The sequence below is a fragment of the Barbus barbus genome (assembly GCF_936440315.1).
Source record: "Barbus barbus genome assembly, chromosome: 25".
NCBI lineage: Eukaryota > Metazoa > Chordata > Actinopteri > Cypriniformes > Cyprinidae > Barbus > Barbus barbus.
In genome coordinates this window covers 2,133,567-2,146,331 of record NC_136753.1, presented here as the reverse complement: position 1 = coordinate 2,146,331, position 12,765 = coordinate 2,133,567, and the positions used below count along the sequence as shown (strand labels likewise).

Sequence of the window (12,765 nt, the reverse complement as noted above, 5' to 3'; positions counted from 1 at the left end):
CCCCTTGCTGCAGCTAACCTTGTTTCCACAGGCTACACACAGCAATATAAACAACAGCTGTGCATGATCTCTTCACGCCGTTCTCATAAAATAATAATAAACTCAATTATATAAGTTTACAAGCATACCGCTCTGCTGAGAACTCCACTTACGGCAGCCGCGGATGTTATTGAAGGCATCCTGGTGTGGTGCCCTAAATTACTTAAGGTGTCTAAATTTGAGGGATCGTCCCGGATGAGATCGTCAAGTCAAGTCACCTTTATTTATGTACCGCTTTTAACAATACAGATTGTGTCAGAGCACTTAACAGTATCAGATTGGAGGATAGAGTGTCAGTAATGTATAATAATAAGATTAAACACTCAATTTTCAGTTAATGGCATTTCATTATTGAATTCAGTGATGTCATTGTCTAGCTCAGTTTAGTTTAAATAGTATCTGTGAAATAAAAATGTAATGTTATAGTAATGTCAGCCTAATTTTGATTAATTCTCTCATTTGTAACTGGTTAAACTGCTGGTGCTATACTCACTGATGCTCACATCACTCCCACACTCTTCACTCTTACAGGGAAAGCATCATATTGTAATTTAGTTTAAACTTCTCTTAACATGCCCTTTTATACATGCACAGAGGGTCAGAAACTGTGCAGTTTTGCATATACATTGTCTGTGCTGATCTCACCTTTGTCCCATATACGCAGATGTCTGTGTATATATATGTGTACTTATTTTGTGCTATACATACTGAATCCACCCGCTGAAACACACACACACACACACACATACACACAGCACTCGTGTGTGTGATTTGCGTAATTGTTTGTTAGTTCTACTGAATGTAACATTTGGCATGAATTGACTTCATGTGAATGGGGTTTGGTAACTTCAGTAGAAAGGGCGAGGCAGATGAATGCTGTATAAAAGCACAAGCAACTGCGGATCAAAATATAACAGCAAACCACATCACAATTGCTTATCATGGATGGTAAGCTTCATGTTTTTATTATTACATTTTTTACAGGTTTATTAGCAAGGCATTTTGTTCAAAATAAAAAAAAAAAAAAAAAACATACTATAATACTATTTGATTTATTTGGCTATTTATGGCTTTATGAAGAACTCATAATCTTTACTACTGCATGTAATCTTTTTAGATTTCATATTTTAATGTGCTTTTATTTTAAGAAAATTATTTATGATAGATAAATTATTAGTTAACTGCAATTTCAAACACGTAAATATTTCTAGTGGTACATTTGTGTATATCAAAATAATGAGAAATAATATAACATTTGCAAATTTTTACACAGAGTTCAGGGTTCGAAATTTTGACCTGCAAAAGGTGCAAAACCAGACCGACCACAAGACTGACGGTCTGAGTTCCAGCACTCTGGTTCTGCGGAGAGGACAGGCCTTTATAGTGACAATCAACTATGATGGACGATCATTCGATCCACTGAAGGAAAAACTGATCTTCCAAATTACTCTAGGTGCGTTTGCATGTGCATGTGTGTAGTTGTTTTAACTATACTTTTGAGACCTTTGCCAACCCACTAGTGAGGCCATTTTGACTGGTCCTCAATAGATAAAAAGGCCAATAAATGTTTTGATTTAAATCTAGTGCTCTGTGCATGTTTCTGTGATGGGTAATTTTAGGTGTAGAGGTTGGGTTAGCTGATAGAAAATAGCATTAACCTAATATATGTATGTGTGTGTGAGCATAATTCCATTATGATAAAATTCATAGTTCATAATTCATAGCTTCATAACTAATTCTTAACTAATTTATTACATTTCTTAGTTTTAGTTTATTAAGATAAGTCTTTATTTTATCCTCGAGGGGAAATTTCCAGCATGGACAAGGGAGTACAAAAATGCACAAAATAGAATAAAGGGAAAAAAAAAAAAAAAATTTCATTACATTTTGAAGGAAAAAAAACATTAGCAGGCTAAAGTAAGTTTTATAAAAAGACTTAAAACAGTACATTAATGGCTCTATCCTGACATCCACACCTTTCTCCTCACCGCAGGTCCATTGAATGTGGAGGTTCCGGTCTCCGTGTCCACACAGCCCTCTCTTACTCAGTGGACCGCGGTTCTGTTGAGGAATGTATCGAGCCTGACTGGACCCCGTGCGTTTTCAGTATCACTGTCCAGCCCTGCATCTGCTTCTATCGGCATCTACACGCTCCAGCTGAGAGTCGAGACCAGCCTGAGTGTGAAATCACACTTGCTCGGCCAGTTCACACTCCTCTGCAACCCCTGGTGCCAAGGTGAGTGCTGTCTGTGTGACTGAATGCCTTAGAAGGCTGTATAGTTGCCGGACTGAAAATCACATGGGTTTTTAGCACGTTGCTTTGTGGTTTCTACTAGTTACTTGTTAGTCCAAATCACTTGTCATTAAGTCTCTATGTTTTAATGTTTTTGAAATTAGTCTCTTCTCCTCATCAAGGCTGTATTTATTTAATTGAAAATACGTAAAAATCGTAATACTGTTCCATTATGTACCATTATGTTCCATTAAGGTAACTATTTTCCATTTTAATGCATTTTAAAATGTAAATTATTTCTGTGATCAAAGTTGAATTTTCATCATCATTACTCCAGTGTCACATGATCCTTCAGAAATCATTCTAATATACTGATTTTCTGCTCAGGAAACATTTCTGATTATTATCAATGTTGAAAACAGTTGTGCTGCTTATTTTTGTGGAAACAGTGAATACATTTTATTTTTTAAAAACAGCATTTATTTGAAATGGAAATCTTTTGTAACATTATAAGTGTCTTTACTGTCACTTTTGATCATTTTAAAGCATCCTAGCTGAATAAAAGTTTTTTTTAATCAAAAACAATCAAAAACAATCATTTTGCTGCCATTTTATACACCTTTAAAATCACAGTAATGCATACCCTCTTATAACTTACTGCCTTCATTTATTGTAATTACATACATATTACAAAATCTGTTTTTCTGCAGCTGATTCGGTGTTCCTGCAGTCAGAGGATCTGAGGACCGAATATGTCAAGAGTGATATCGGTCTGCTGTTTAAAGGCAGCCCCAGGAACATCGTCTCCAGACCCTGGTCGTTTGATCAGGTGAGATGTTTGACCATTGACTGACAGCTCAGCACTGAAAAATGGCTTCACATTAACGCCTATCATGCATTAATGTGTTTTCAGTATGAAAAAGGGATGCTGGACATCTGTATGAAATTGCTGCAGCTGAGTCCTCAACATCAAGCAGATATGGGTAAAGATCTACAGAACCGCAGCAATCCGGTTTACATCGGCCGCGTGATCTCAGCGATGGTGAGGATCAGCTCCCATTCTCTCCTCTCTCTCTCGATGTATCAATATTGTTACGGATTGAACAGAGGAAGCGTGCGGATCCATGTGCAAATTCCACGACATAGTCACATGGGTCGACAGCAACAACAGGTCCATACCCATGCACAGGCAAGACAAAGGGTAATCCAAGGACAGATGTGATCAGTCTCCAGCAAACAATATCCAACAGGGCAAGAGAGATAATCCAGGTACACAGCAATAGTCCAGGCAGGGGCAAACAGAGTCCGAATAACAAGACGAAAGGGTAATCTGAAATACACAGGCAAGAATCTGAACACGGGAAAACAGGAAAAGGCAAGACTATGACTAGACTAGGAAAACTAGGGCAGGCTCCATAAAATAGCTATCAGCTAACACGCAATCTTTAAAATATCTCAGAGAGTTTTACACACCGGTCTGTTATTGTAGCGACATTTCCACACCCCGAAACGTAACTCTGAACAAAACGAACTGTGATTGGTTGTTTGAAATGTCGGTCAAACAGCATCATGGGTGGTCCTTGGCTAATGAAAGCTGCCATGCATTCCATACCTTCGGCCGTCAGTCGGAAGGTCTGGCTAACCAAGACTATTATATAGTGTGTGTGATTGGTTGCAGGTGAGAGAGTGTAATCAGTGAAAAGGAGCATGGGAAATTTAGTCCAGAGTGACACAAAACAGTCTATGTAGTGTGGGAGTCAATATAACGGAAGGACGACCTCTGATGGCAATCGGACGGAAGGACACGGGCAGGATTCGTGACAAATATAGTCTCTCTGTCTTTCTAAACAGGTGAACTCTAATGATGATAAAGGAGTGTTAATGGGAAATTGGTCAGGTGACTACAGCGGTGGCGTCAACCCTTCAAAGTGGTCCGGCAGCGCAGATATTCTCAGGATGTGGGCAGAAACACAATTCAGACCTGTGAAATACGGACAGTGCTGGGTGTTTGCTGCTGTCATGTGTACAGGTGGGACAAATAGAAGTCATTGCATTCAAAAGTTTGGGGTCAGAATAATCCTTTTTAAAGAAATTAATACTTTTATTCAGACACATTAAGTTGATCAAAAGCTGAAGTAAAGAATACTAAAAAAAATTAAGATTTCACGTAAATGGTGTTCTTTTGAACTTTCTATATGTTCAAAGTTTCTATGTAATCATAAAGGTTTCTTGAGCATCAAATCAGCAAATTAAAATGAATGCTGAAGGATCATGTGATACTGAAGACAGCTTTGATCAAAATGAATCTTTTCACAAAATTCAGCTTTGATCAGTGGAATAAATATTTTTTTCACAATACATTTATATAGAAAACATATTTTAAATTGTAATGAAATGTCATAATATTATTGTTTTTAATATAATTTTTGATCAAATAAATGGTGAGCATAAGAGATTTCTTTCAAAAACATTAAAAAAAAAAAAAAAAATCTTATCGACCCCAAGCTCTCAAATGGTAGTGTGTGTGTGTTCCTTTTGTGTTCCGTGCGTTTAATGAAAATAATGTGGTTGAAACAGCATGGGAGTGTTTAAAAATTTAAATTTTTGGTTGAAGTATTAATTTCATTGGCCGTTGGTAATTCAGTAAGTACTACTGATGATTAATATCAAAAGTATTTGTTTGTGTTATAGTAATGAGAGCCCTTGGCATTCCAACTCGAGTCATCACCAACTTCAACTCCGCTCACGACACAAACGCTAATATGGTAATTGAGGAATATTATAATGAGATGGGAGAAAAACTGTCAATCGGCGGGGATAGCATCTGGTGAGTTATGCTAAAAAGCCTACAAGTCTAAAAAGTGCAGTTATAGTGCTAAAAACATACATTACTGTTCTAAAGTTTGGCGTTGGTGAGATTTTTCATGTTTTTGAAAGAAGCCTTTTCTGCTCACCAAGGCTGCATTATTTGATCAAAAATACAGTATAAACAGTAAACTGTCACATAACTTTTTAAATGAATATGAAAGTAACATGAAAGTAATTTATTCCTGTGATGCAAAGCTGAATTTCCAGCATCATTACTGCAGTCTTCAGTGTCACATGATCCTTCAGAAATCATCCTAATATACTGATTTACTGCTCAAGAAACATTTCTGATTATTATCAATGTTTAAAACAGTTGTGCTGCCCGATATTTTTGTGCAAACTGCGAAACATTTTTTTTCAGGATTCTTTCATGAACAAAGTTTAAAAGAACAGCATTTATTTGAAAGAGAAAACTTTTGTAACATTACAAAATGTTTTTACTGTCACTTTTGATTAATACATCCTTGCACAATAAAAATAATATAAAAAAAAAAATGTTTATAGTCCCCCTCTATAGTCCTTTAATGCTTTTCCTTTTACTTCAGGAAAAGTGTCTGCAACATCATTAGGCTACGGTATACAGTACAAATAAACCTGAATTGATTGCGGTGGAACAATTCATTGTTTCAAGATTTTTAATGAATGTGAGCTGAAAGTGTTTGGCCTTTTTCAGGAACTTCCATGTTTGGGTGGAGAGTTGGATGAAGAGGCCCGATCTGGGTCGAGGTTATGACGGATGGCAGGTTCTCGACCCCACACCACAAGAGAGGAGCGCAGGTCTGTCATTACAGTGAATTTTACAAGGTTAACGTATATAAAAACCTAGTGAGCAGCCTACATAGTCCACTATTCAGTTCCTCCAAAGCATGCTATTTTTTGAGCTGGGATTTTTATGATAATCATGCTTAAATATCCATATTCTGTCACAGGAATGTTCCGCTGTGGTCCTGCTGCTGTTAAAGCCATTTATGAGCAGAGGGTGGATGCAAAATACGACGTGCCGTTCGTTTACGCAGAAGTGAATGCGGATGTGCGTACGATGATCATCAGAAGTGGGAAGATACTATCAACCAGAGTTGATAAACGCAGAGTTGGAGCCCTGATCTCCACCAAACGTCCAGGATCCATGAGGATGCAGGACATCACGTCTGAATACAAAACTGAGAATGGTAAGAGAAAGAGTGATAAAAAAAGACAAAAAAAAACGTTGTAAGTTTCCATAGTTATGCTGGTGATACACAACTGTACTTCTGCTGAGCCAAATGACACTGTGGCTAACTCCATCACATCCTGCCTTATGGCAGTGAATAATTGGACTAATTTCTAATTATTACAAATAATTACAACTTCAAAAATAAAAATAGAAATTGTAGTGCAGGTTTCTTGAACACTGAGTAAACATTTAACAAAAAATGACATGCATGTCAAACTGTTAAATGAACTCAATGTCAACTAAATCCACGTTGAGATAATTTTTTATGCAAATATTTATTATGATTTTCTTCTAAATATTTTTTGTTATTCATCTAAGGTGCCGAAAGAAGCATTCGTGTCAGACGTGCTATGGAAATCGAGGGTAAATTCGTGGCTAGCATTTGTTTTTCCTTTCCTCATAAACACTGCTCTTTATTTGTTTCAGTAATATGACTAAATGCAATGATCTGTCATGTCTTTTCATGCAGTTCTTCAGGGCTGTGCAGTTTCTCTCCAGCTTCTGAAAGCCCCTGTAGTCGGAGAAAACATTTCTTTCAATGTCACAATCACTAACAATGAGGCCGCTCCGAAACAGCTGAAAAAACACGTGAACGCTCAGAACAAGGAGTACAACCGCAATCCCACTGGAACCTTCTGGGAGGCTCACGACGACGTGAAGATCGGCCCAAATGAGAGTAAGAATCCTGCAAAAATTGTTTAGAGTTTAAAATGTATTAAAAAAATCAAAACCAGTAAGTGTTTAACACATTTATTCTGCCATTGGGGTGGATGATTTGGCAGAAATATTACGAATTGTTTTTTTCAAGCAGCATCACCATCCATCTGATCATGATTATCTGATGTTGGTTTGGAAGAAAACATTTTTTAATCAGTACAGCCAAACAAATTTAGCTATTTAAAAAAACAAAGTAGAAAAGTTTGGGTTCAAATGAATGGATTTAAATCCATAAAATCGAAACTGATGCTAACATGTAATGTATATAGCCTACTATTGTCAGTGCAGTGGCGCATTAAGCCTTTGCGGGGCCCTGGGCTGATGCAGCTTTGGGCCAAGCCCCCCCCCCCCCCCCCCCCCACCCCTTCTGTTACACACCAATCGATCAAACACTGCATAAAGACATGCATGATATACTTGTGAAATAAAAACAAACACAACGCGCATGTCATAATCCCATAGGAGGCAAAAAATTAAAAAATATTATCCGGTAATAATCTTACAAATCAGTGACAGCCCAGCAAATAAAATTAATATCACTCACCACTAAACGGGCTTCTTCCTGCTCTTCTTATAATGCACTAGAAGTTATAGACATTTTCTCTGTTTAACAACATTAACTTATAGAGAAAGACATCTCTCCTCAGGTATTTGTATTTATTAAGCACCGACAAGCACAGCTGACCATAGTGCTGTACAAATAAAATAAAAAACCCAGTAAAAAGAAAAACATCAGTAAACTCAAAAGATAATTTAACATTGTCTACAAACTTAAAGTTTAAAAAGCCAAGGTAAGAAAATAAGATTTCAATTTAGTTTTAAACTCATAGACAACATTTGAAGCTTTCACAGGTTATTCCATAGCCTCGGCCCAACTATTGCAAATAGTAAAAGGTAGATAGTATGTTTTCTATCTGGGTGTTGTGCTTACGATCAATAATCATGTCTTTGCATTCGACCAAACCGATTTGCAGAACACGAGTCTCACGAGGGAGCGATGCGGCTTGGTCTTAAAGCCTTCCTACGTATGCGATTCAAACAATACTATGGAAAAATAATCATTTATTTGTTATTTGCATAGTCTAGGTGATCATACGGCGTATGCCTGCAAATACGGAACAAACTGATGCATTAAATACGGGACGATTCCGTATTATACGGAACGGTTGGCAACTACATAAAGTAAAAAAAGAGAATTGACTTGGGGGCCCATGTTGCTCATTAGGATAACGCGGCCCTGACTATTGTACACTGACAAATGTTGCTTTCAGTAGAAATAGATTATTAAAATCTACAGTCTTCTCTGGCAAAACAGGCCAAAAGTTAATCACAATATTTGACTCCTTATTTCATCAGACTGCCAAAATTTTTTACAGAAATTTTAATGCAAATTTAAAAAATAAATAAATGAGTGGACGCCACTCTCTTGCATCATGAAAGCATCATGTGACCATAATGTAGCATACTACTGTCTGAAATGTTTATCATGGAATTCATACAGCACTGTTTATGTAGTATCAGGCAGAATAGTATTACATTTAACACAGCCGGAATGCAAAACGAAATTCTTTTACTTTCAAGTCTTGTAAAAACCTCCATCTGGACCACATGGTTTCGAATACCACAAAACATGGCAAAATGATTCATTAGGAATTGTGAGGTCACGTGACTGATTGCTGTTTCTTGTACTCCACCAGCTGTGACTATACACCATGAGATCTCCTTCAAGGAGTACATGCTGACGGAGACTGAGGAAGATTCTCTGGTTAACCTGGCCGTGGTTATTGAGGATGTGAAGTCTCAGGAGAGAGTGCTGGCTTCAGAGGAGTTCAACATCTGCAGCCCTTGCCTCAATATACAGGTATATGCTGGCCTAACATAGACATTTATACTGGCTTCAAAAGAAACATTAACTCCTCTACACTTGACCCCCTTTATTGAAAAGTAAAAGTGACGTGACATGTGGCCAAGTATGGTTACTCATACTTGGAATTTGTGCTCTGCATTTAACCCATCCTAAGTACACACACACAGCGGTGAACACACAGAGCAGAGGGCAGCTATTTATGCTGTGGCGCCTGGGGGTTTTGTGCCTTGCTCAAGGGCACCTCAGTCGTGGTATTGGTATTGAAGGTGGAAGAGAGCACTGTACATTCACTCCCCCCCATCTACAATACCACCTACAATTCCTGCTGGACCTGAGACTCAAACTCGCAACTTTTGGGTTACGAGTCCGACTCTCTACCATTAGGCCACAACTTCCCCTTAGTGTAAGAAACAAGATATTTATTTTTATTTTTTTGTGACAAATTTAAACCATTTTCAGATGTTTTTTATTATCTACACAGTAAATATATGCATCACTCCAAGATCATAGATATTATGTAAGAGAATTTACTTGATGTCTTCATCTATAATGCATTATACAAGTATTTTAATGCATTAATTATGCTTTGCAATGCACCTTATAATGCATTGCATGATCTCATGTATTTGTAACCACAGCTATAACATATTATAATACTCATCTAGTCATTGTTACACCTTGGGAAAATATAATGCATAAAAAAAGCAATCAGATGTAAGAAGGAATCTTCAATATCATATCATAATTAATTTTGGTTATAATTATTTAAGAACATATAATACATATAATGCATTACAACATTTTATAATGCATTATACATAAAGGGTTATGTTTTTGCATAACTAAATTCACAAGTAAAAAAATAACTAAAGCAATTTGTTTTTTCTTCCAGATTCAAAATGAGTTCTCGGTCATCATTAACACACCACAATTGGCCACGGTGATCTTCACGAACCCGTTCAATGTTGCAGTGAGCGGAGAACTGACCGTATCTGGTTCAGGACTGTTGGAGGAGAAGGCTCAAATGAGGTGCGTAAAGTGTGTTGTTTTAGCCTTTAAAGCTCTTTTCTGAGCATCAACAAATGATTTGGTGGGACACTCATTAGTGGCGCACTCTCGTCGCTCGCTCGGCGCGGTACTGTCGATATTTTACATTACATTTTACATTACATTTAGCTGACGCTTTTATCCAAAGCGACTTACAATTGCTATATATGTCAGAGGTCGCACGCCTCTGGAGCAACTAGGGGTTAAGTGTCTTGCTCAGGGACACATTGGTGTCTCACAGTGGATTCGAACCCGGGTCTCTCACACCAAAGGCATGTGTCTTATCCACTGCGCCATCACCACCCATTTTAATCTAATAAATGTCTGCTTTTGTAAACCGAATTAAGGTCATGTTTGCATTTCCCTTTTTTTTGGAAAGTTATGTACAGTAAGTAACAGCATTGTTTTGAGCTTCTGGACACTAAATATTTGACCTTCTGTTCTGTGTCTCTTGACAGGTAACATTATTTTTCCATATATATGACATTATGTAAATAAATAATAAAATTGTTTGTTGTATTGGTGGCATAAAGGAATAAGGAGGACACTCTCACATTGTTAATGTGTCATTGTGTTACTCATGCTTAACTACCCATATACTAATATCAATTAATGGCTTGTTAAAGTTGATTTTGACATGACTTTAATTCAGAGGGCCCAATCATAATGAATTCACTGTTTTAACTACTTACTGAACTCAGCTCATGATTTAATGTTGTGCTTTCTATCAAACACACATGTACTAACACAAGTGAGCATTCAACCCGGTTAAGAGATGCTGTCAGAGAGCGGAGGTACAGGATCATCACCGCTGTGTCTGGATGCACAGTGAACTCTTTCCAGTTTGAGCATTTCTTTAGGAATTGTTCTACAAATGTTCTTTGTGGGTTTTGGGTTTTATTTTTTCATTAATCCGTGTATAAGTCACAATAGGGTCAGTTTAAAGGGAAAGAGAAGAACATAAAACAGACAAGATCAGTCATTTAGTATTTTCTACACTTGATGGGGAGGATCAACTAATCCATTGCCACCCAATAATGTTTATGACAAAACTGAAGATGTCAAATGCTCAGATTATGATAGTATTAAATTATTTAAATTAATTTCAATGTCAGAGTATTTCTTATTCCTTCTTAAAGAAGCTGTTTGATTTAGTTTACCCATAAATGTTAATTAATGCATTAACTACCAAACATGTGCTAACGTAGTTAAGGCTGCCGTTATTCATGCATGAATCCATATGACTCCAGTCATAGTTAAGGATAGCTCTTCGTTAGTTCATAATTAGTTAACCTTTAATAATCATTAGTATGTGATGACTTAAGTATTAATTTAGGCATTAGTACATGATTATTCATGTACCCTTATTGTAAAGTGTTACCGAATAATGTTTAAAAAGTGCTGCACTGTTATAATTTCCAGAAGAAAATAAATCAGTCTTTGAATCTGCATCATTAGCTTGTACTCTATAAGAGAAAGTATATTAATATGCAAAAAACTACACACAGTAACCTGATATTTAATCCATACTATAGTGAATCCAGTTTTTTTAATACAATAAAGCCACATTATACATCACTGTCATTAAAAAGTAATTAACAAAATAACAGAAACCCATGTTAAAGAAAGTACACTCCCATAATGTACTTAAAGTGCTCCATTTTCAAAATTAGTGCGTTAGTGTGTAAAATTAGAGCACTTTAAGTATATTATGGAAGTGCACCTTTTTTTTACCTGGGAAGAATTTTACACTGTTTAAAATAAATCCCCTATTCATTTATTTTGAGTTTACAGTAGTAACAGTGGTATTATGAAAGAAACTATGCTTGTCATGGTCATTTTAGTTCACATGCCTGATGAGTGAGTCTGTTTGGCGTCAAACAGTCGAGTACATACAGTTTTCAATCAGTGGGAGGGGTTGTTTTTGAGATTTTTGGCATGATTATCTTTGACATCAGTTTCACTGCTACAGTGTCTATTAGAAGTGTCAGTACACACTTGTTAGTCAGCATTTCTGATGCACTTCTGTAATCATATGCATATCACAGAAACTCATGTGAGTTAATTTGTTTGTTAAACCTGCAGATTTACACCATTATATACACTTTAAACTCTTTTGTAAATCACTAAACATAAACATGAGCAGCAGTAATAGTGATGCTTGCCTATTTTTGTTCTAAATGTCCTGTTTTATATTTCAGGCTTACGATCCAGCCTCGAGAAACCATTAAGAAGCCCATCAGTTTCACTCCGAGGATGGCGGGTGCCAAGATGCTTTCTGCTAGTTTAGTGTTGGAGAATCCTCCCACCGTCCTGCACGGATTCAAGACCATCCATGTTCAAGCATCTTAGAGTCAAACACCTTCAGAAATGATTGTGCACCCTCATGAAGTGCTACACTAGTGGTTGGAACACATTTAGAAATGATTGCTTTGCTTTCTTTCTTTTTTTTTTTACATCACTGTGAAATCTGACTTGATTCACTCACTTGTTTTCAAGATTATTTTGGCACAATCCTGAAAATAAAGCATGTCCATGCATTACATTTGTTTGAGATCTGTTCACATGCATTCTCCAGCAGAGGGCAGACTAGTTAAATCACTCACAGCAGAGACTGTCAGCTTCAGTGAGAGCAAATATTTCAAATACTGACATGCTGAAAAAGACATGTGACATTAAAACGGTCCTGGAACCTCTCCTCCACTCATTGTTTTAGTGTTAAAACATACAATTAAGCTAAAAGTCTTCAATTCTCTTACATTATTCATCTTTATGAGAATC

General features: G+C 36.7%; 1 protein-coding gene across 1 annotated transcript; it reads left to right on the top strand.

The window, feature by feature from the left end:
- Positions 1-980: 980 nt before the first annotated feature.
- LOC306844768 (protein-glutamine gamma-glutamyltransferase 5-like) lies at positions 981-12,336 on the top strand (the record flags this gene model as incomplete). The annotated part of the gene is made up of 13 exons (XM_079377148.1): positions 981-987; positions 1,313-1,492; positions 2,033-2,275; positions 2,983-3,101; positions 3,186-3,314; positions 4,124-4,301; positions 4,964-5,099; positions 5,814-5,917; positions 6,070-6,309; positions 6,823-7,029; positions 8,768-8,931; positions 9,830-9,966; positions 12,186-12,336. The coding sequence occupies 13 exons, from the start codon at positions 981-983 to the stop codon at positions 12,334-12,336; spliced, it is 1,995 nt and encodes a 664-aa protein (XP_079233274.1).
- Between the last annotated feature and the right edge of the window lie 429 nt (positions 12,337-12,765).